The sequence below is a fragment of the Melanotaenia boesemani genome, chromosome 8 (genome assembly GCF_017639745.1).
Source record: "Melanotaenia boesemani isolate fMelBoe1 chromosome 8, fMelBoe1.pri, whole genome shotgun sequence".
Classification (NCBI taxonomy): domain Eukaryota; kingdom Metazoa; phylum Chordata; class Actinopteri; order Atheriniformes; family Melanotaeniidae; genus Melanotaenia; species Melanotaenia boesemani.
In genome coordinates, this window is record NC_055689.1 from 28,013,858 (window position 1) to 28,038,688 (window position 24,831).

General features: G+C 40.4%; 1 protein-coding gene across 2 annotated transcripts in view; it reads left to right on the forward strand.

Annotated features, from left to right (window-relative positions):
- Positions 1 to 23,174, forward strand: part of LOC121644318 (zinc finger E-box-binding homeobox 1-like) — a 67,827-nt gene extending 44,653 nt beyond the window's left edge. For both annotated transcript variants that reach the window (XM_041992188.1, XM_041992189.1), the window contains 6 exons: positions 8,035 to 8,187; positions 8,787 to 8,989; positions 10,214 to 10,340; positions 10,841 to 12,648; positions 12,735 to 12,894; positions 21,195 to 23,174. In XM_041992188.1, the coding sequence (XP_041848122.1) occupies positions 8,035 to 8,187; positions 8,787 to 8,989; positions 10,214 to 10,340; positions 10,841 to 12,648; positions 12,735 to 12,894; positions 21,195 to 21,883 (3,140 nt within the window). In that variant the 3' untranslated portion in view covers positions 21,884 to 23,174. The remainder of the gene's footprint in view (positions 1 to 8,034; positions 8,188 to 8,786; positions 8,990 to 10,213; positions 10,341 to 10,840; positions 12,649 to 12,734; positions 12,895 to 21,194) is intronic.
- Positions 23,175 to 24,831: the final 1,657 nt, after the last annotated feature.

Genomic DNA, 24,831 nt, shown 5'->3' on the forward strand with positions numbered 1-24,831 from the left:
GAGGTGTAAGGACATTTAACATACAAAGCAATCATTCAAATCATTGTCATGATTTACTCAGTATCCACCGTACAGTATGACACACCTAGAAAGTGACATCGCACAGTCTGATACAGACTGCTACCAAGACTTAATAAGATCCATCTGACAGTGTAGCATGCAATTACCCAGCACTATCGCTTGTAGTTCAGAGCCCAGTAGTATGAGATTGTTTATCTGTGCACCTCTATATGCTCTTCCTTTGATCCGATTAGCTCCTCCTCCTCCTCCCAGTCTTGCCTGGAGAGCCAGATGTTCTGCCCTTTCTGTCACTCATTTTTAGCTCTGCTTGTACAACACTCCGACCTAAAAGCTAATCTAACTACAGCACAGACACACACAGAAACGGCCTCCCCCTTCTCCCTCCGAATCAAATCTTTTTCCTCTCATCATTCTCTGATGAAACACAGAGACAAGCCACATCACCATTTCTTGTCATCTCTTTTCTCTGACTAGGGTGAAGCTGCATCACTGGTCTCCCAAAGCGATGGCTGCAAATCTAAAAACTCTTGCAATTAAGTCAGCGTAAAGCCTTAAAATATGATCTCAAACCTTAATACTAACCATTATCAGGGTCCGAGACACTCCAAGACACCCTCTAAGGTTACATGTTCAATCTCCAGTGGGTCGAAGTCGGCCTAATTCCTTTATCTGTGGCTGTTACATACATATTTATGTCTTCTTCCTCAAGCACATTAGTGTAGCAACAGTTAATCATTGTTTGGATTATCTGTCAAATATTTATTGAAATTGTGATTTCATATTCAGATTACAAACACAGACATTGAAAAATAACAATTTGCATTTTAAAAGCTTGAACATCCTGCTTTTGGCAGTTTTTATTATTTAATATGTTTATTATAATTATTGCCTATAATTTTACCTGTTTCTTCATAACGACAGAAGTGTTGACTGAGATGTTAGAGAAATAATAACGCTGTAATGAGTTCCCTCATTAGCACTGCCGAGACGGTGCGCGACTGTGGGGAGTTGAGTCAGCTTCTTGTTTTCTATTTGCAGACAGAATTTTTATCCACTGTTGTCTCCACTTGTAGATTAATGCAGAGCAGGTTTAGTCATGAAGGATCCGTCATAGCTGGGTTTTTTTTAAAAACTGTCACACGTCATGATGCGAATCAATTTACCTCCTGTTTTCTGTCCTCCTGCTCTACAATTGTTGCTGGAAGAGCAGACAGAAATAAACTTTTAGGAATCTTTTGTACTCTACTTTGTGTTTTTTTTTTCTGACTGGTTTGTGTTTCACTTGCAAACATCCTGCAGAAACTCTTTACTGGAGGTATCTGGAATTAGATATTGCTACTTGTAATTACCTGTGCTAGAAAACCTTCAAACAAAAAAGAAAACAACTGAAAATGCAGCGTAAGTCTGCATTCAACAGGAAAGTTTGATTGGCTTGTGTTTACGCTGTTTCTCAGTGCCCTTTTAATCCTCAATTCCTCGCTCACACCTCAGCCTACGCAAGCATCTGCCTTCATCTCAGCAGCAGTTAGTTGCAGCCAAGCAGGAAATACTAAAACCATGGAGACGGTGAGAATGTGACACTTAGAGATATTGCTCTCAAGGCTTGTTTCATTGTTGCTGAATAAAGCCTTACATGGTGTGAGCAGTGCTCATGAGAGCAGCTCGCTCTCTAACACTTTGTTTCTCTCCCTCTCTCAGCTCAATCCTTTCTCCTCTGTGTACTCACAACACTTCTACAAGCAGTGATTCCTTTTCATTTTTGTGCATTCTTCTACTGGGCTTTTCTCATGTATGCTGTTGGCTCCCTTCTCCTCTCCCCGTATTTTTTTTTTGTTTCATGTTTCTTCGCCTGCATCCAGCAGCAGATCTTGTAAAGCCTTTTTTAATTTGTTCTTGAAGTGCTCTTCTCACTTTGTGTTTCATTAATTATCAATGGAAGCTTTACAAAGCTTGTTGTTACTTTATTATTCTTTCACTAAATTAGGGATTATAATTATAGTTATTGGTATACTATAGCATTAGCTACAACTTTAAATAAGCACAATCATCGACGTGCCCTCTAATGAGTGTTATTGTCCCACAATTCACCAACCGGTGTCCCAGTGCCAGACAACATAGAACACCCCAAAGGTCCTAAATTGCCCTTTGTCAACCTTTTTGGTCAGGGGTCGGCAACTACATTTGGCATGAGGCCAAATTTTTTCTGACCAACTAAATAGTGGGTCAAAATTATTTATCATATATATATATATTATATATATATATGTGTGTGTGTGTGTGTGTGTGTGTGTGTGTGTGTGTGTGTGTATAAGACAAGTCTGAGATGTTATTTGTGTAATATGTGTGTTCCATACACGAGTGTTGTTTTTTTTTTTTTTTTTCTCCATTTTTGATTACCTTATATTTTTATCAACAAAAGTTATTTTCCTTATCGTTCCGTCTGATATTTTTGCTCCTGAAGTGCAACATTTCTTTGACGGTTTAGTAACCATAATGTTCTGGTCTGTTGCCTCCACTATTGGGGAAAACTCTGATAAGAACAACACAGGACTCTTCTGGAACTAGAAGAGCTGTGTGGTGTTCATTGCTAAAGCTGGTAGCAAAACATTAATCGCTAAACAGGCAGTTTCTCACAGCGACTTTTTCTGCTCCGATGTTCCCCCCTCCCTCCTTCTGACTCCTGTGCTGTGTGTCTCTCTCTCTCTCTCTCCTCTCCAGCTCGGCCATTATTAAAGGGGTCACACTGTTTACTGTTCTTTTATATATATAAGATATTTTTAAATGTAGTCTGTACTCTGAAACTCTGAATGTATGCTCCATTTTCAGTGTTCTATGTTTTTTTGGCATCCATGAAATTTCCTCCATTACACCTCCATTCTGTTTTTATGATAATCAGAGTGTGTGGTGGCATGTTTCCATTATTTGTCGATATGAGGGGTCACTTTTATTGCATAGGAAGTTCTCCAGCTTGGAGTGTTATTTTCCTGTTTTTATAGAACTCATGTATCCCATGGGTCACCCATGACGGTGACTCTCAGATTAGCCAGGCTGTCTTAGGATCAGATGGGAGTGTCTTTTGCCGTTCCAAAATCCACTCCGTTTAATTAAAGTTGATGGTTAATATCTGACCTCAGCAAAAAATTTTACCAACAAGTTTAAAGACCACAATTTCTTTATGTCTGTTTATTTTGTGAATCATGATCCCATTTTGAGTTAGCCCCTCAAAATCCTGCAGTTTCCTCCTTAATGTTTATGCATATTTTATTGGACTACTTTTACTGGACCCTTGATGATGTAACAGAGTTGTTTTTGTTGCGGCATCATCTGCTGCTGGAGTACAGGGTAGCTTCAAAGGTAAATTGCATTTGCAGCTGGCCTGAATTAGGTGTTTAGTGAATCTATAGTTATGATTGCAGCTTGGGATGGTATACATCATTCAAATCTCAAGAATTTTAGCTTTCAAATGTTGTATAACCTCTGTAGGTACTTAGAAGGAGGACTAAATAAAATACATATTTATTTGTCATGTTTTGCCCATGGGACATCTGGTACCAACGGGTTAAAGAAATGGGAAAGGAGAGCATGCGTTTGGTGGTACTGTGAATGCCATTACCCTGCGGAAACTATGTGGGTGTGCATAGCTTCTGTACTTATCAGTCAGATTCACCACTTGCTTCTGAAGTACACTTTCAAAACACTGCTGAATGCTTTACTTCAGGGTTCAAATGATGTACCCCAGTGTTTTCAGCGTGCAGTTGCTGTATCCATTTAGCAAGGATTAATGCTAATTTGCTTGACATTGACACATCCATTGTTTGCTGAAAGTCAGCAAACATTATGATTTATTATCACAACCAATGCAATAGAAATCTATCATCATCATATGAACTATGTCTAATAATAAATTACTGACAGACAGCGAGTCAAGATAAATATGCAGTAAAGAGCATGTAGATGGCTGTGCTTGTTGATTCTGGCTGTTGTCTGTCAGGGGCTTTTTGTGGCAATAATGAAAGAGAATAGTTGTTTCTACACTTCCAGACCAGTTAAAACATATAAGAGTAAATAAAATGTTGTGATAGCAATGTTAGTATATGTACATATGGATCAACATGCTATATTTCTTAAAATACCTAATTTGTTAAGCTGAATTCAGGGGAAAAAAAATTTATTTAGGGATATTTGGGCAATTCTGTTTTGGTATATTATAACTCAAACACAGTGCATAAATGGGTAAAAAATTCACTTTTACCTCCGGAAGTTTCTCAGCTGTACCAGCAGTAAAAACCAACCTGTTCACTCTTTTAGCAAAACATTAACAGACCAGGAAGGAGTAACATTTTTAGTCTGTGGAGGAGCTCAGACGGTGTTGGAAGGAAGTCATGGAAAAGTCATGAAATGTTGCTGTGCTGTAGAGCCACATTGGGAACCCTTCAAAGGCTTCGCCTGATATTTTTGGATTGTCTTGACTTTCACTGCTTTCTTTCCTCCCCGTCTGAGGCAAAAGTGGAGAGCAAGGAGAGCAGCTGGTGTTGAATTGGTTCTCTGGTGAGAGATTAGTGTGCGCTACTCCCCCTGCAGTCTGGACCGCACTGCAGCTCCAATCCATCCTGCCTTATAAATTCACCACGGACTCAACGTGACAGGTTCTGGCAAGGTATACGGGTGCAGAGCGTGCATGTGTCTGTGAATGACTCTCCCAGTGTGTGTGCTGATAAGTATTTGTGTATATGTGCGTGTGCGCCACATGATTTCCTGTTTTCATTCCTTTCTGATATTCCACATGTGTGTGTTGGGAGGTTCTGGTCGTCATTAGCGTGTAGCTTTTTGCAAGGCATTAAGTGTAATTGTAGAGTGTTGTGGGAAAATATGCTGAGAGGTGTAGGCAGCAATGGAGGAGAGTCAGAGGAAGGAGTGAAGGAGGAAAAGCGAAGGCAGAGATGGAGGGAAGGAGATGAAAATTGACAGATGTGAAAGAACTGGAGGGAGGAGAGGTGGAAGAAGAAGTTACTTGTTTACATGAATAGGAAGAAAGAAGAGAAGGAACAGGCGGAGAGACAAAAGAAGGCTATAAAGAGAAGAAAGGAAAGCAAGAGAGAAAAGGAGGGAGGTAAGAGTAGCGAGCCTGATCTTGTCAGGTCTTCTTTGGAATATATATGTATGATATGCAAAAGAGGAAAAGGAAAACAAGAAAGCTTCATTTCACAGCTAAAGTCTTTGCCCTTAGCATTGATTAAACATGCGTTTTAATACATGATTGGATCTGAAGAGTCAGAAGAGTAAAAACACTGCTGGTGTTTTTCATCATCTTGGGTGCTGTTATGATGACTAAGATGACCACAAATCCTTAATCCCTTAAAGAAAAGAAGCGCTTCACTGCCGTGAAGCAGAGGTAGGGCTGAGTAGAGAAAGTGGAATTTGGCCTCAGACCTGAAATTGAGTTTTTTAAATTCAGGTCTCATGTCTTGTTTTCTTTTTTTTTATCTCCAAATTAAGAAGAAAAGGCTAAATATGTTGTGAGCTATAGATAGATTTTACTGCTGTATACTGGAAAAAATAAACAAGTCAGATAAATAGAAATGAGGATCAAGGATGAAGAAATGAGTGTAGAAAGTAGAGAAAGATGCATGATAGGTAGGCCGAGCCTGTCTCAGTGGGGGAAAAGAGAGATTTGGAAAGCTTTTGGATGAGATCATGGGAAGGGGAGATCTGTGTGTTTAAAATGAGGCTTAACAGAGCTCAGCCTATGGCCCGCCTCTTCTTTATAAAGACACAGAGTTCAGCATAGACTGGCCCTTTCTTCTTTTTATGAGTGGTTCTGTGATTGCAGACCCTACAGACGAGCACAGCTGCACCTGTCCCTGACAGGGCTCAGCAGGAAGAGGCGTGGCCTTTGGCACCAGTCCTGCTTTCGTTTAAAATGCTCTATCTCCACGTCAACACTGGCCACAGTTTCACCTCACTGCTTGTTCTTATCAGTGTTTTCATAGAAAAGTGAAATAACCTCACTGCCTCAGTTCCTTTTACACTGTTGTTACAGTCTGTTGTTGGTAACAAACACCAGATCTTATCAAGGCAACAGGCATCAAAACAGCAAGTCTTCTTTGAAAAGTGATGGTATCCTCTTAAGAGCAATGAGCAACAAATACTCTGCTACTACTTATAAGAAGTTTATTTAAACAGCACTTTTCTAAACACGGTTAAGTCAAGATTAAACATTGAGATGACAAGAAAAGAATAGAGAGGGTAAATGGAGGCTAGATGCACAGACACAAGACAAAAAATAAGCTGTTACTGATGATGATAAAATCATTTATACTTCAGCTATAGCCACATTTACCTCGTTTGAGTCCAATCATTTCCTTTCAACTCACCTCTAAAATATACTGGAGGTGGAATTGAGGAGCCTAAAAACTCCCATTTTTCCATTATATTGAAAATTTTACAGGCTTGTGTGGCTTCTGTTTCTTAAGATATTCTCTTGTGACTCCATCAGCACCACAACACTGCAGGTCTCATTGTTTGCATTTACCCTATAGATATTTGTTGAGTTTGGCCATCCATTTGAACTGTTTGTGGCCATTTGCATGTAAAATAAATAACAGTTGGTAATGTATCACTTCTGTGTGCCTTTTACTTATCTCAGCCATTGGTAAGATAAATAAAAGCAAGATCACTGTTACAAATCGTAATATAATTGAACCACTTGTTGTGTGAAATGCAAATGCAGCCACTTCTCATCCCTTGCTCTACAAATGTCTGTAAATTATGTTTAATATCCTTGTATATCTTCTTAAAATACAAAGAGGGTAATGCTTGATGGTGTCTTGTAGGTAAATTTATAAGTTGGATAGTGTCACGTCGTTACCTAAGCTCAATTTGAACTGAGAAAAGCTTCAGCTCTAATGAAGAGGTGTTGGGTGGAGGACGCAGTGTCATATCACAATCACATCCCTGGGTCACTTTCCTCTGAAGTGCCGCATTTGAATCAAGCCCAGGGCTTTATTTATTCTTTGTGCAGCTTATTATCCTTACAGAGGAACACATACTGCTTCCTGCAAAGCAAACCAGCTGTTCTATTGAACTCAGACATCAATAACACATCCTATCAAGTTAACTGCTACACTAATAAAGGTTATATGTAAGGATAGATAAAATGAAAGGTGTATTTTTATTTTAAATTGTATTTGGAAACAATTTAATATAGACATTTCACACATTTATACTGCAAGTTAGTTTTTTCCTCCTTTAATCTAAACTTTCCAAATAATCTTAGGTTTGAAAAGGGTCAGAAGAGAAAGCTGTGATTTTGTTAGGAGTGTTTTGTGTAAACTGAAGTTTGGTGTAAAGGGGTCATCCCAGTGTTAGTGGTGGAGTGCTTTTAGCTTTCACCTTTCTGATCATATGGTGATCACAAGTGAGTACTTAAAACAACTTTTGACCTCTTAACTATTTTGCCATTCTTTTATCCCTGAAACTTGAATTTTGAATTTTCTTTGCAGCCCATTGATAAAGGTTTAAACAGAATTTCTCTGACCTTTGAGAGTAGCAGGTGGTAATTTTTCTGATTCTGTGGAGTTACCAGGATCATTAACAAAATCCCTGTCATTAAACTGAAGAAGTGTGTGATGATCATTTAGACCCCAAAGGAAAATGGTGTTGAATTTAAATAATGTTCAGGGATTATAGGGAATCATTGCCAGTCTTGCAGCGCTCCCTAGTGGTTACTCTTCAAAACAACACAAAATGAAGATTACTTTGTTCTTTCTAAGCCATTATTAGGTAAGGTATCTACTAAAGTATCTTAAAAATTATTGGAATGTGAGTTTATCCAAGAAATTATTTTATTAGCTTTAATTATTTTCTGTGTCTGTTGAAAATAGATGGTAAACTTTTTAACCAGGAGAAGTCTGGGCACCCTTACTGAACATACTTTTCAAGGATCAAGCCCAGCTGCTTCATGAACAAGTCCTCAGCTGCTGAAATGATCCTTAACTTTGTGTGTCCTTTTAGTGAAGGAGGAGTGTGTGTCAGAAGAGGAAGAGGAGGAGGTGAAGGATGCTCTAGTAGAGGAGATTCTCCAGCAGGGTGACACAACCATCATTTATCCTGAAGCCCCCGAGGATGAGCAGAGTCCGACGGAGACAGGAGGCGCAGATGAAAACGGTAACAACATCGCACACCAGACAAGATCAGAATGGAGTTTGTGTGTTGATTTTAGTCTGAAAAAGTTTTTTAATTATTTTTGTTGACAAAATCCTGTTTTGGTTTCTGTATTATTGATTAAAATTGCTGCAGATTCCCAAAGCCTGATGTTTTTTTTTTCACTGTTGCTAAATTGAAGGGCTCTGAAGGAAATAGTTCTGTGTTCCTGGACTTGTTGTCAAAGTATATTGTTGGGCATAGAGATGGAGATCTGCAAGGCTGATTACATGCCATGCATCTCTTAGCTGTCCTTCATAAGGTTGCACTCTCACATAACTAGTTAAAAGGGAAAACCTATAGAGAGAAGGTCACATAGAACTTTACTTTTTTGTGCATCCAAAAATCTTTCCAACCACAGAGTTAACTGGGAGTAAACGTTAAAGGAGAAAGTTGAAAGAAACGAATGGACTCGGCTGCCCATAATCAGAAAGGTGTGGGAGAAGGAGGTTTCAGAAACTACTTGACCATCTGATAAGTTTACAGGCAGGTCAGATCAGATGACAAATGGCCAAATTTAAGCATCATCCATAACGGCCATCTCCCTGTTCTATCCTCTACAGGCACGCCTGACTCCTTCTCCCAGTTGCACACTTGCCCATACTGTTCCCGGGGTTACAAACGCAACGCTTCGCTGAAGGAACACATTAAATATCGCCACGAAACCAGCGAGGACAACTACAGCTGCTCGCACTGCAGCTACACCTTCACCTACCGCTCCCAGCTGGAGAGGCACATGAGCCACCACCGGAACAACAGGGAACAGGTAAACGTCTCAGAGCCCAGAGGTGTCAACCTACACGCTGCTACAGCAAGGGAGTAAAATCAGCTCTTATGTTGTTTTAACCACAACCAGTTTCAGGGAGAGTTGAGGGTGGTTAAATGTGGGAGTAATCATGGACTCAGACCTGATTTTCAGCATCACATTGAGACTGTTGTGAATTCAGCCAGCTTGAACTTGAAGAACATATCAGTTATTAAAGGACTGATGCCCCAGCGGGATTAAGAAAAACTTATCCATGCATTTATCTTCAGTAGACTGGACTACTGTAACACTGTCCTTACAAGTAAAAAAAAGTCCATCAGACAGCTCAATCTAGTCCAGAACATTGCTGGTCCAGTCCTCATTAAGCATGGGAAAGTGGATCATATATCCTCAGCTTTACACTGGCTTCCTGTTTGTCAAAGAAATTACTTCCAAATCCTGCTGTTAGTTTATAAAGCACTGAATGGTTTGGGTCCAAAATACATTCAGGATCTTCTGGATGGTTGTGAACCTACCAGAACCCTCAGGTCATCAGGGTCAAGTCTACTTTCTGTTCCCAGAGTCAGAACTAAACGTGGAGAGACAGTGTTCGGTTTTTATGCTCCTACCATGTGGAACAAACTCACAGAAAACTGCAGATTTGCTAAAAGTTTCAGTTTTAAATCAGGTTTAAAAACTTTTCTATTTGCCACCTTTTATCAAAACAATTGTTAATTAAAAAGTTTAAAAAAAAAGTAAAAGTAAAATAAAGTTATATTTCTTGCTCAATGTATTTTGTAATGCTTCTTCTGGACTCCGCCGTAATGTTTTAATGTTTTACCTAAAGCTCATTGAATTGTCATGTATGTGAAATATACTAGACAAATAAACTTAACCTTGGCTTTGTCTAAAAAACAATCTCAAGTTAACAGATGATCTTTTATCTGTTTGAGATAAGTGGATCTTGAATTTCTTAATGCATTTTTATTTTCTTATTTTCATGTGTTGTAATTGTAGATTTTTTCAGTTTGGGTTGTTCAGAATCTAGACTCGGTAAAAGTAACATTTTTGAATATTTTAATTACAGTTAAACTAAATTCAACTAAAATATTTTGTGTGATTTGTCACCCTTTTACCCAGTATACTTAAAAAGATTAAACAGAATTCCAAAGAAAGAAAAGAAAAAAAAAATCAAAATAATCAGATTAATTTCTGTTATAAGAACATGTCTCTCTTTGGTCTTAGCATCACGTATCCCAGGCAACAGGAGGATCAGGAGGAACAGGTGGAACCCGCAAGTTCAAGTGTAACGAGTGTTCCAAGGCCTTCAAATACAAACACCACCTGAAAGAACACCTGCGCATTCACAGTGGTGTGTGTCTCTTTCACACACACACACACACAGAGTCTGAGCCGTTTGTACTTGTGTCACAGTGTTTGTAATTTACTAATAGTTTTGTACCCCATGCATTACTTAACCACAACATAGTTTTATTTGGTTTGCTCACTAGTTTTGAAATGTACATTTAATTGATTTCAAACTTTCTGCCAAATGAATGATCTAAAGTACATTTTTAGCCATTTGCTTGAGTTCAGAAATCAATAACAGGCAAACAATTCTAATTTATTTAATCTAATTTCCTCTTACAATCCTCCAAGTTGGGGAGGTTTTCTAGTTCAACACGAATACGTAACTGCAACTCCAATAAACAAAATGCAGTTCTAATGCAAGTACCATTAAAAATGGTTCTGATACTGAAGTGTGAAGAAAAAAATGGATGAGGAATAAACTGGCAGACCCAAACAATGAAAGATTCTCTATTGAACTTCTCTTTAAAAGGTTGGTGTCATTTTTTCTTCTTTGTCTCTTAGGTGAGAAACCATATGAATGTTCAAACTGCAAGAAACGATTCTCGCACTCGGGCTCCTACAGCTCCCACATCAGTAGCAAGAAATGTGTTGGTGCATCACCCCCCAACGGTGTTACTCGAGTGGCAATTAAATCTCCCTCCCCAACCACGCAGACCAGACCTGTAGCAATCGCTCCAGCCCGCATGATTCTTAAAGAGAAGACTGAGAGCAAACCCCTCCAGGAGCAGCTGCCAGTCACCCAAATTAAATCAGAACCTGTGGAATACGAGTGCAAGCCTGTAATGGCGGCAGCAGCGACTTCAGCTGGTAGTAACGGAGTGGTGAATGGAGGGACGGCGCAGCCTGCTGCAACCCCCGCTGCAACCCCAGCTGCAACCCCAGCTGCAACCTTGCCTCAGGGCGTGGCGATGGTTGTACCTACAGTCGGCCTGATGTCGCCCGTCAGTATCAATCTAAACGACTTACAGAATGTGCTCAAGGTGGCGATGGACGGAAATGTGCTAAGGCAGGTGTTGGGTTCAGCCAACGGGGTGGTGACCCAGGGAAAGCAGGGAATCGTAGTCCAGCAGCCGCAGCAGCAGATCATCAGTCTGCCCGCCTTTGTGGATCACGATGGTACCACAAAGATCATCATCAATTACAGCATCAGCCCCGCTAGCAGCACCACTGCCTCTACCCAGCCAACTCCACTCATTGTCAAAAATAACCCTTCCCCTCCTACGGCTGCTTCAGCAACTTCCCCAACACCGCCTGATAAACCCCAAACCCCAGAAGTGACTGACCTCACTATTGTCAAGACAGGGACACAGTCAGAGCCAATGAAAGACAAGGAGGCAGAGGCAACAACGGAGGAAGGGTCAGCATCTGTGAACATGTCAGAATCAGCTCAGATGCCAAAATCCAGTAGCACCAGTACATGTTTACTATGTGACGACTGTCCTGATAACCTGGAGGCGCTGCACCTCCTCCAACATCGCAAAGCAGCCAACGGCGAGGCTGTGGACTCTGCTGCTCTGGACCCATCATTTGCTGCTCTGCTTAGTGAAGCGGGGGTGACGCTGGAGGAGCCGCCCGTGGACGACCTCCTCACGCTCCTCAAGACCTACTTTGCATCCAATGCAAACCCCAGTGAGGAGGAGCTGACAAAGATCTCAGAGTCAGTCAGCATTCCAGTGGACGTGGTTAAAAAGTGGTTTGTCAAGATGAACTCGGGGAAAAAAGTGGACAAATGCCATGGTGATTCTACAGAACCTTCTAAAAAGACTGAAACATCAAATTCCAGCTCAGAGGACACCTCAAACCAGAATGATGAAGAGGAGGACACCAACCAGGAAGTCTGCAACAAAGCCCTGTCAGAGTCTGGTTGCGCCTCTCCATCAGACTCACTCGATGGAGATCTTGTTATAGTTAAAAGTGAGCCTGAGGACTCAGAGGTCTCGGACTCCCAAGCAGAACCTCTGGATCTCTCTCTTCCTAAACAGATCACGGCAGCATTGGAAAACAAAACGACCACACCTCCCAGCAAGCAGCAGGAGCAGCCTCTGAACCTGACCTGCCTAAGGAAGGAGCAGCTTGAGGGCCGAACCATCTACGTCACCACACCTCAGACCGGAAGACCTGTTAACATCGTCACTGCCACACAGCTGCCAACGTTAGTGGCCATCGCTGGTCAGGGTACAGTCAGCTGCCTCAGTGCCATAAACACCACAACAAAACGCACCATCCTCATCCCCCAGCTCACCTACACCTATGCCACTACAGCTGGTAACACCACTGGAGCCAAGACTGTTGTCCTTAATGGCCATAAGGTTGGTAGTGTTGTGTTTTCATATGTTTCATGTCTGTATGTAGGTTCTGTGTGAGTTTTTACCCTGCGTTCTACCATAAACCGTAGGAGAAGCATTCAGAGAGCAGCTCTGATGGTGTGTCCACCTTGGAGGAGCAGAACGAAGCAAAGAAGCGGCGACTGGAAAATGGCGTCTACCCCTGTGATCTTTGCTCCAAGGTCTTCCAAAAGGGCAGCTCGCTGCTCCGACACAAATACGAACACACAGGTATGCTTTCATCGAGGAAATCTTGCCAAAAGCACAGGAACACATGCACTTCTTATTCACCAGTTTTTTTTTTTTCATTGCTGGTGCTAAAAAGTACTTCATGTTCCAAGGTAGTAATTTGACATGTGGCATCATTTCTTGTTAAATCTGTAACTTTTATGGAGCACCTGGCCTGTAAATATACCGGCTCAGAAACAGTTGATGTCAGCACAAATAGAGACCTGACCACTTGCAGTGAATTAATCTAATTTTCCCTGAAGCTCCAGATAGTATCACATTGGAATTTATTTTCATTAAAGTCCATTAGCAGTTACTTGAACACCACACTACTGTGTGTATTTGTGTGTTAGTTAAGCATGACATCAGTGCAGATACAAATCATAATCAGAATTTCTTTGGCACGGCTCTCGTAACTCTCTGGCTTTGTCAGTCTTGAAGATGATCTTGTTAAAAATAATTAACATTTGCCGGTGGAGTGTCACGTGATCAGCTGGACAAGATGGCAGCCTAGGCCTTGAGCTCCGAGCCCAGCTCTCCTAAAAATTTGATTTCCTTGGGCTATCAAACACTGCTTCGACGAGTTTTTGTATTTAGCAGATAATAATGTCCACAAAAGCCAAAAACAGCCGGCAGGACATTGACGCCATTGCAGATTCCGTGCTGGAAAAGCAACGAGGCTATTTCGAGCCGCGCCTCGCCCAGATTCAACAGATGGGGAAAGACAACGATGGAAAGCTAAGCGCTATCCAGACGGAACTATCAGCATTGACGACGGGTCTCAGTGCTATTAAGTCCGACATTAAAGCATTGGAAACCGCGGTTGGAACCAACAGCAGCGCACTGGACATTCAAGGTCAGGCGCTGAATGCCATGGAGCGCAAGCTAGCCGACATGGAAGACAGGAACAGAAGATGCAACATCCGCGTCACTGGCCTCGAAGAGGGGCTCGAGGGCTCAAACGCCATTCAGTTCCTTACACGCTCTTTGCCCAAATGGTTCCCTGCCCTTGCTGGCCTTCCAATCGAGATTATGAGAGCACACCGCATTTACAACGACAGTAGTCGTAACCGAGGAATTAGTCGAACGCTGATCTTCAATGTGCTTCGCTACCCGTCCCGCCAAGCCATTCTGAACGCTGCACGGAAGGACCCACTCTCCATTAATGGTCGGAAGATTCGTTTCTCTCCGGATTACAGCAGCTTCACGGTCAACCGTCGCCGAGCTTTTCACAAGGCCATGGATACAGCGCGCGCCAAAGGTCTGGATTTTTTCTTGATTTATCCTGCCACTCTGAAGATTAAGGATGGCGCCCAGTACAAGGTCTTTACCTCTCCCGAAGAGGCGGAGGTCTTTCTGGACTCTTTGCCGACCCCGACTCCAGAGTCTGCGACAGGGGATGTGACTGGTGCTCTCTCGCCGTGACCGTGGGTTCGTTTCAGCCGCGGCTTCTGCTGGAGTCGACCTGGTGTGATGTGGTGTTTATTCGGCTGGAATGAACGCCTGCCTGACTGAAGGTACCGTGTATCTGAACTGCTGATGCATTTTGCGTTATGCTGATTACAAGAAAGGAGCTTTCATCATCTACATAAAGGGCTAGCCTCAAACTCTCAATACTTTAACTGTTTAAGATGTGAATTAGCTTCTTCTATAGTGATGTTTCAGCACAGGTTATTGTTACTGGGTTTAATGCCGCTTTTTCTGATATAGTATTGGTTGTTTTAGGATATGTTTTTCCTGCTCATGTGGCCTGTTTGAAATCCTTCCCAGCTGTCCAAATGTTCAGTTTCAAGCTTTCTGCTGGTTGTTAGCCTCATTGTTGCTGAGCCAGTTTATTTTAGCCGGGGATAATGTTGATTGTTCTGTGCTGGGCTGGTCACCCTTCTGTCCCTGGCTGCCCCATATCCATCGATGATCACAGACCTAATTCACAGTTTTTTTTCTGTTTTTATGGTGATGTTTTTCTTTTTCTGTTTTTTATATGTTTCATGTCTTGTGTTTTCATCCTGTGTGTGTTGTGTGGTGGGGAACTTGACTTGGAGTGCATTTATACTGGGCTCTGTCCAAAGAGAGGGCAGTAATATTTTCTGTTTGAACATTAGAACACCTCTGACAGACTATGGGTGACCTTAATATTCTTGTCTGGAACTGCGGCGGGCTCAATGCTCCTCATAAACGCACTAGTACGCTTGGTTTGCTGAAAAGAAAAAATGTAGACATTGCATTGTTGCAGGAGACACATCTGCTAAAACCAGATGCTGGTCGGCTTGCTAATAAATTTTTCCACACTATTGCATCCTCCTCGGCAGGCACTAAAACTAAGGGTGTGTCCATTGTGGTGAGACGCAGTCTTCCAATTAGGTTGCTGTCATCTTGGGCAGATGATATGGGTAGAATTGTGATTGCTAATACGGAATTCAACGGCAGGAAAATAGCTTTGGTTGCGGCGTATGCTCCAAATGTCTACAGCAGTGATTTCTATAATTTACTAACAACTAAAATGGTGGACCTAATAGATTACTCCTTTGTTGTGGGCGCTGATTTCAATGCAGTGTGGGATCCAGCTCTTGATAGGTCCAATGCAACATCCTCGGGGGAGCAGGGGCAGGCCACAGAAGCTCTAAAACGCTGGGTAGGCAATATGGGACTTATTGACTTATGGCGATTAGTCAACCCCTCTATTAAGGACTTTACTTTTTTCTCTGGTAGACATAAATCATTCTCCAGAATAGATTTTCTTTTTGCTTCCCCCCAACTTTTTCACTCCATTAGTACAGCTGTTTTACTTCCAATTGCTCTCTCAGACCACAAAGGTGTTTTTTGTTCTGCAACCATGGGCCAACTGTCTATGCGCGCACCTAGATGGCGTTTCAATACTTCTTTGTTAAAAAATGAGGCATATGGTCATCAGTTTGTTGCAGGGTTCAGAGAATTTATAAGTTTCAATGCCGGCTCTGTGGAGGATCCCAGAATCCTCTGGGATGCAATTAAGGGCTTTATCAGAAGTAACACCATTTTATTCAGCTCTAACTTACGTAAAACCAGGTCCCTTAAGTTGCAAGATCTTGAAACAGAATTCATCAGGTTGGACTCCATTTTACAAAAGAATTTTACGGATCAAGTGGCACTGCAGCGCACGTTAGTCAAGAAAGAAATTAATAACATAATGAAACAGCAATCGGAATTTCAAATTCACAGGACCCGGCAACGGTATTATTTTCATGGTGCCAGACCATCCCGTCTTTTGGCTATGAAGATTAGGAATAGTGAAAACTTTTCAGACATCCAAGCCGTCAAATCTCCCAATGGCAGTATCTGCACTGATCCCAAACAGATAAATACAATATTTCAAACATTTTATTCTGATCTATACAAATCAGAGATGCTCCCAGACAAAAAGCAATGTGATCAATTTTTGAATAAATTAGGTTTACCAAAACTTTCGAGGATGAATTCGGCTGATTTAGATAAATCAATCACACTTAATGAGTTGAGAGACGCAGCAAAGGCCATGCAGAAAGGCAAATCGCCGGGTAATGATGGGATCCCTCCTGAATTATATGTCAGGTTTTGGGATCAGCTGGGGCCATTTCTTATGGATATGATTGTTTTCTCCATTGAAAAAGGCAAATTTTCTCGGGATGTTAACACAGCTCTTATTTCACTTCTATTAAAAAGATATAAGGACCCCACTGATTGTTCTAGTTACCGCCCCCCTTAGTCTACTAAATTCAGATCTTAAGATCTTTGCCAAACTCCTTGCTCGCCGTCTTGAACGTTACATGCCGTTATTGATTAATCCTGACCAGACAGGCTTTATAAAATCACGACTGGCAACAGACAATGTAAGGCGTCTTCTTCATGTCATTGATGCAGCACCAAACGGAAACACACCTATGTCTGTGTTGTCACTTGATGCCATGAAAGCCTTTGACCGGCTGGAGTGGTCGTTCCTGTGGTCTGTTTTGGAGGCAATGGGCTTTGGTAAACCCTTTATTGGATTAGTCCAAACCTTATATTCAAATCCCTCAGCCCAGGTGTTAACTGGTCAAATTTTCTCTCCTCCCTTTCCAGTCTCAAGATCTTCTCGCCAGGGCTGCCCGTTAAGCCCTGCTTTATTTGTCCTATCTTTGGAACCATTAGCTCAGCTGATTCGCCAATCCAGTATGATTTCACCCATCACTATTCATAATACGCGGCATCAGCTGTCTTTATATGCGGATGATATATTAATATTTCTAGAGAATTCTGCTCAATCTATGTCACACCTCCTGTCCATCTGTGAGAGGTTTGGAAGTATGTCAGGTTTTAAAATCAACTGGTCGAAATCGTCTCTCCTTCATCTAAATGACTCGGCCAGAATGTCAGTTCTGCCTGTTACGATCCCTATTGTGCAACAATTTACATACTTGGGAATTGAGATTTTCTCTTCTTTAAATCAAATTGTTAAACACAACTACTCTCATCTTCTAAGTAAGGTTCTGAGGGACATGGAGCAATGGAATGGTCTTCCTATATCTATTCGGGCTCGGGTGTCTCTTGTTAAAATGAGTGTTTTGCCTAGGATTAACTTTGTCAGCGCTATGATTCCGCTTCCTCCTCCACCGGACTACTGGAGCAAACTCCAATCTGCAACCTCTAAGTTCATCTGGAACCGAAAGCGACCACGTTTGAAAATGTCTACTTTACAGAGAAGAAGAGAAAATGGTGGCCTAGCCGTTCCTAATTTTAAAATTTATTCATGGGCGTTTGTGCTTAGACCTCTGCTGTCCTGGTTTGACTTACGCCCTGCTGTTCCTTGGCTCACATTAGAAAGCAACATAGTATACCCGTGGGTGCTTAAGGATGTCCCTTTTGTCAGCATATCTAATAAGCAATGTCAGCTTCGATTTGGCCCTATTGTCTCCCACCTTTTACTAACATGGAGGTTAGCTGAATCACACTGTGGTCTCACTTGCAAGTGGCACACCCTTTCTCCAGTATTCAGCAATAAGGCACTCCTGATAGGTGGAAGACCTATCTCTGCCCCACAGTGGGAGCGAAGGGGTGTACACTATCTGAAAGATATCTATGGGGCCTCTGGCCTGCTCTCTTTTTCTGATCTTAAGGATGCATTTGATCTCCCAGCTTCTTCCTTTTTTTTTATTTGCAGTTAAGATCGGCGCTGAAGGCACATGGTATCCCATTGCAATATTCTTTACCGGTTCACCCTCTCCGAGACCTATTTACTAAGCAGGCTAAAACTACAGGAATGGTATCCAAATTATACAATTTTTTACTGGTAACGGACATCTCCACACTTCCGATAGAGAGGATCTGGAGAAGAGACTGCCCGGATATAGCCGAAAATTTTGATTGGAACAAAGTGTGGTCTAGCACTTATGAGGCATCACGCAACCCAGACCATCAGCAAATTCATTTTAATTTTTTACATAGAACATATCTCACCCCTGTCAAACTTCATCATATGAAAATTATTAATGACCACCTGTGTAGCCTATGTTCTTTAAAAGTGCCAGGCACATTTATTCATATGTACTGGGAATGCCCTCCTGTTGCACAGTTTTGGAGCAATGTTGCATCCAAATTATCTGTTTTGACCCAAGAAACTGTACCTGTCAATATGCGTCTCTTGGTTCTGAATGACCTGACAACCTTTAATATTTCTAAACTGAAGAAGCGTGTACTCTTTGCCGGCCTTACAGCAGCCAAGAAAATGATTGCCACACGTTGGAAGGCACCTTATTCTCTCAGTACATCAGCTTGGATTCTCTCTTTTCTGGATGTTGTGTTTATGGAACTTTCAACCGCCAGAATTAATGGTGCTAATGACAGCACTCTTAACATCTGGCGTTGCACTGCTGACTCCCTGAAAAACATGTTGTAAGATTTTCATTTCATAACAGTATCACTGTTATTCTTGTCATTAGATGTAAAGTCCCCCCCCTCCACCAAATTGTTATTATTATTGTTTATTATTATTGTTATTATCATTATTATTTTTGTGTGTGTGTATATGTGTGTGTGCGTACATCTGCATAGGTTTTTTTTTTTTTTGTTTTGTTTTTGTCTGTCTTGTGGATGTGTGTCTTTCTGTCAAGGTGTTCATTTGATGCATAAATATGCTGTTTTCCCATGATACGTTCCATGTCCTGGACCAATGTATGTTTGTAGAAACTGGGATCTGTTTGTTTCTTTCTTTGATAAAAGTTAATAAAAATTTGATCGCAAAAAAAAAATAATTAACATTTGCCCTTAAAGCACTTTAAAATCCATTTACACAGGATGCCACAACATATCACTGACATTTATTGAGTTGTGTTACCAATCCTTTGACCAGATGCTGCAATTTCTTAATTTTAAAAGGAATTCCCTTCACATACACTTTGCACAAGTGCTGACTTTGAAATAGACTTTACTGAGCAGAACAAGTTGCTTAACGTATCTTCTAAACCTTTATACATGTAGGCTGTTGTATGCTTTTTTTCTTTTATTAGTTAATCCCTTCAAACTGTGACAATGTCTAAAGACAGCAATTAAAAATACTTTAGTCAGACTAACACACTAATTTATGCCAGATATTTAGAGATCGTCTGACTGCAGAGAGACCCAAGCCAAAGTAGGTGCAATATGAAACCATCCAAGCCAGAATATAAAATAAAATAAGCTGGCAGATCATCAGAGGCCACATACAATGCAAAAAAAAAATTAACATGTTTCCTTTGGTTTTTGTACAAAGAAGTATATTAGCTATATTTTTTTTTTATTTAAAGATGTTTACGCATAAATTGCAACTTAAAGATCAGAATGGATTAACTAAAAAAAATACTGAATTTCACATTATGATTAGAGTAATTTGTTAATAGTTAAAAGTTATATAAATTGTCATACCTGCTCATTTCTAGATCTGTATAGTAATCCGGACCCGAACTGAAGACAGATCTATCAAGTAAAAAATATATATAAAGATATAACAAGTTATCCCTCTGAATTGCAGATATTTCATATTTAAACGTAAAAGAAAATGCAACCTCACATGGACAAATTAGGAATTACAGTAACTTTTATTTTTCATACAGTTCAGTTTCCTGCGATCAAAAATAGTTTGTTGGTTAGTTTAAAGATAATTAATCCACATATTTGTAAGTAAACTACCCTTTAGGTATGATCTTAAGAAATAACATCATGGTTGTTCAAAAATAAAATTTTGAAAAAATTTATGAAGGTAGGATGTCTCCACAGTATAAATTACCCCATTAAAGTGTGCTACCTTATACAGTATATTATGCACGTAGGACGATTCGACAGTATAAATTACACTATAAAAAATATGCTACCTTTTATTTATTCAGGTAAGACGATCCCACAGTGTAGATTAGTGAATGTAGATATTCACATATTATAATGAAACACTCAAATTGTTTAAAGGATTTATAATGTACAATTTCCATATACACAGATATAAATAAATTAAAATTAAGTTTATTTCACAACGCAAAAGTTTCACAACACAGAACAGCTGTGATGCCTCGAGAGTATAAATTAGCCCATGAAAATACACAACCTGTCTATTTATGAAGGTAGGATGATCCGACAGTGTAAATTACCCCATAAAAATGTGCTACCTTATACAGTAGCCTATATTTGTGCAGGCAGGATGGCTTGACAGTGTAAATTAGCCCATCCAAGTATTAAGGTAGGATGCTTCAGAAGTATAAATGAATGAAAGTTTCTGTTATCAGGCTTTTCTAATAATGAAAAACGCAAAATACTTTAAATATAGGCCTACAATTTCTATTAAAATACATAAATGAAATAAAAGTTATTAGTTTATTTCACGAGGTACAACAGACCAAAGCCTCACAACACGGAGGAACAGACACGTTTATGGGCGTGTTCTCACTGCACATTGAAATTATGTTTTCGTGTTGTACGCGTGTGCAGAAGACGGTAGAACACCGGTTTTGGCTACTGGGCCAAATTCATCTTTTTGACAATGATTTCTGAGGATTTTAACTCTTTTTAACCTGTTAAGGTGCAGATTTGATCATTTATTTAAATTTTGTGACCATTTTTTTAAGGCAGTATGATTACATTTTATAATCACATCTAAATATTTGCATTTTGCTTCTGAAATTGTTTTCTGCTTTAAGAAAAATAAAATTAAAAAGAATAAATACATTAGAAGAAAAACAAATCTTGAAGAAATCTGAAATGATAACCTCTGCCTTAAATGAGCCATTAAAAATGAGTATGTTTTAGTTAGCGGGCCCCTCGCTGACTCTTTCTCCTCTCCTTTGCAGGAAAACGGCCCCACGAATGCACCATCTGCAATAAGGCTTTCAAACACAAACACCACCTGATCGAACACTCACGGCTGCACTCTGGTGAGAAACCCTACCAGTGTGACAAGTGCGGGAAACGCTTCTCTCATTCGGGCTCCTACTCCCAGCACATGAACCACCGCTACTCCTACTGCAAGAAGGACGGCTCGAACACGGGCTCCATTTTGGGCCCTAGGAGGGTTCACTTGGATCTCGGTAGCCCTGGCACCGGGCCACAATCAGAGAGCCGGACCACTACCCCGCCCTCCCAAATGGACTCGGACGAGAGGGAGAGCGAGATAGATGATGATGATGAGGAAGCTATGTGCGTGGATGACATTCGAGTGGTCCAGGTGGACGATGGTGAGTGCGAGATCTATGAGGGTAACTTTGATGACGACGAAGAGGATGGAGAGCTGTTGGCAGAGGAAGAGGCGGTAGAAGAGGAAGAGGCAGAGCAAGAGAGGTCAGAGGATGAGTTTGCTTGTGATGTAGTTGAAGTGGAGCTGGGGGATGATCACACGTTGGAGGAAAGAACCGAAGAAAAGGAGGAATCGACAAGTGCGGATGCGGAGAAAATGGAAGACTGTGAAGCAGATCCAGACAAAAGCATCAGGGCGGGTTCAGGCAGCACTGAACCGTCAGAGGAAGTGGAGACAAATAAATAAATAGAGGATTTCTTCGAGACAGTCCATACAGTCATCGGTGTTACTTTAGACTAAACCAATTCAGAAGCAAAGTATCGGAAGTTGCCTCATTTTAACGGTCCACTACTGTGTACAAAAACCCAGGTGTGCCTGAACTTAACATAGAAAAACAAGACAGAGACTTTATTTGTGAAAATGAAATATCAGTGTTTAAACTTGTTTATAGAAGTACAGATTTTGAAGTAGAACCTACCCATCAACTTGTTAAGACTTGTTACTGAGACATCCCAGGTCATTTTGTTTCCTTTCATTCAGCCAGTCAGTGTTACTAATCTTGTTCTTTGAAAACATTTTAACCTGTAAAGATGAGAAAGATTTCTATACCTTTTTATTGCCAATGAAGTTTCCTAAATCAGTATTTTATTGAGTTCTACGAACAAAAGCCTCTGCACTACAGTATTCCTGATTTACCTATGGATACATGCCTCATGCATTGTATGCCCTTCAGTGTTATATATGTACACTAGCTAGCAAGATATTATTTGTGTTAGTATTAGTCTTTGCTAGCTAGTACTACTTTTGTTTTCATTTTGACTGTTAGCCTTAAAGAAAACAAAGTATTCCTGGGGAGGATTGTGGGCGGGATGGGGAGTCGGGGATGAGAATGCGGCTTCTTAACGCCATAACCAAATTTGTCCTATCAGGGAAGGAAGAATTACAACCTCAAAGCCAGCATCAGGTGCCTTTGTTTTGCAACCCAGCACAGCTTGAATGGGTGGCGTCTCCAGAGCAGACTCCCACCTCCAGGCTTAGCTTTGGCTCCAAAACAGACGCGCTTAATCTTACAAAGCTTCTCCTTCTTTAGGTTGACTTTAGTTTTCAGTCAGTGTTTCAGTATTATTAGCTTATTTATGAAGTCATACTGTATGTGAAGGATCGGGGCTGTTCCCTGCTCCACCCCAATGCCTCCAGCCTTATGCAAGACCTGTGTGCTGTTAAAAGTGCCATTGAACAGTGTTATTATTTCTTTTGACACATGTAGCCAGTATTATGTCCCGCTGTTACTTACACAGGACCCATGTTGACTAATGTTTGTTAACTTGCACAGAACAGCAACTTTGTCACAACCAAAAAGTACTTCCTGTTAAATCCACTGAGTCCGGGGCCTTTTAGAAATTGGAGGACACAGGCTCAAACTAAACATTTTATAATCAACATGTAGACTATTTCTTTTTATATGATTCTTTCCCAGAACCCGCTGTGGCGTTGTTCTTTTTTTTATTTTTTTATTTTGCTTTATTAGTGAAACTGTCTAACACAACAAAATATTCAGTGTACAATAATGAACAACAGAGAAAGGCTGAAAAACCTCACAAAGGAAGAGTTACAACCAGACAATGTGGCTTTTTTTATTTAGAAAAGAAACAAATATTCTGTTACATTTTGCTGACTAGCTAGCTAATTGATAAATCCCCTGTTTAACCCATTAAGACCTGATGTAACATACCGTTCTCATGCTAATACCTGCAACATGAGCACTGTGTCATTTACGACCCACGAATAATGACTTTATAAAGATGTATTGGTAAAACAAAAAGACAAACACTTATTTACTATAAGAAAACTGAAATCTCTTTATCACATATTGTTAGATTCTTCAAAGGCTAAAAAAGGAGGGCTCTCTTAAAACCTTCACACAGTTATCGGTTTAAAATCTTTTCTCAGTCTTTGAAGAGGCTAGAAATGTAAAATAGAATCCACATAAAATGTTTATTCTTGTGGTTAATTTGTCTAAATGAGACTTCATAATCTCCGCTCTCCTGATCTTCCTGCTTGTGTGCTAGAAATGAATCTCAGCAAAATATTTTTAAACGTGTGACTTTCTGAAAACACACCCAGAAAGGAGCTCTAAGCGAGGATGTACTGTGTAATATTTTGCCAAAGTGCTTTTGGCCTCCGCGGCTTGAAAAAAGGCCATATGTTAATCCTACATTGCAAAATTAATTAAAAGTAAATATAGTCAAACACTGCTGATGCCTACCTAAAAACGAAGTAAGATGCTACAACAAATCATAGGTTTGATGATGCAGTAAATGTCATATTTAATTTATTCTAGTTTGAAAAAAATATCTCCTCACTTCCTCTACTTGCATTTCAGGTGGAAAGGAAGAGGATTAAGGGATGTACTATTTAAAATGAAATGTGCTTATGATGCATTTAACTTTAATAAAAAGCGCATAATATCACTCCCTATTTTAAATGACTAAATGTCACCATCTCTTGCATCTGGTCCTAATGGATTTAACAAAATGATGCTTTTGTCCATCATGTTTACGTGTTGTGTTGCTGAATAGATTTAGATTACTAGCCCATAAGTATCCAGCATGTTGAAGCAGCTTTGCAAAGTCACATGTTCTATCGCACAGAAAAGTGAAATCCTGAGAGCTACAATGCCGACGCGAGTTTTCCTGTGGATATAAAATGCCTTGTACGCCTTGAGATGATCACTTTGATTAGTTGTTTCAAAGCTAAAGTGTTTACATCCCTGAACATTCAGAGAAAGGGGTGAGAGGTGCTTTAAGTCTTCCCACCAGGTTGGCTCAGGGGGCGATAACAACAGGCAAGATCTCAATATTTTAATAAAGACGCTTAACGTCAGTCACACTCGTGCACTTGTTTTCAGTCAGTTTAGAGAAAATAAAGTTGTGACAAGCTGTCCCGCACTTCAGGTAACAAGCGTTAGTGAATGTGGTTTCTGAAAAGGTTTTGTTTTACCAAACAGTGTTTTTAGTATTAGTCTGTTTCTTTTTGTTGTTTTATTTTCATATTATTATGTGTCCACTGTATGTTTTTGTCAACAATGGCAGTATTAGAACCCTTTTCACAGATTAGAAAAAAAAAGAAAAATCCTGTTTAGTTTTTAGAAAACTTTTTTATATTTATGTGTCTTATTTTTATATTTTCTTTTA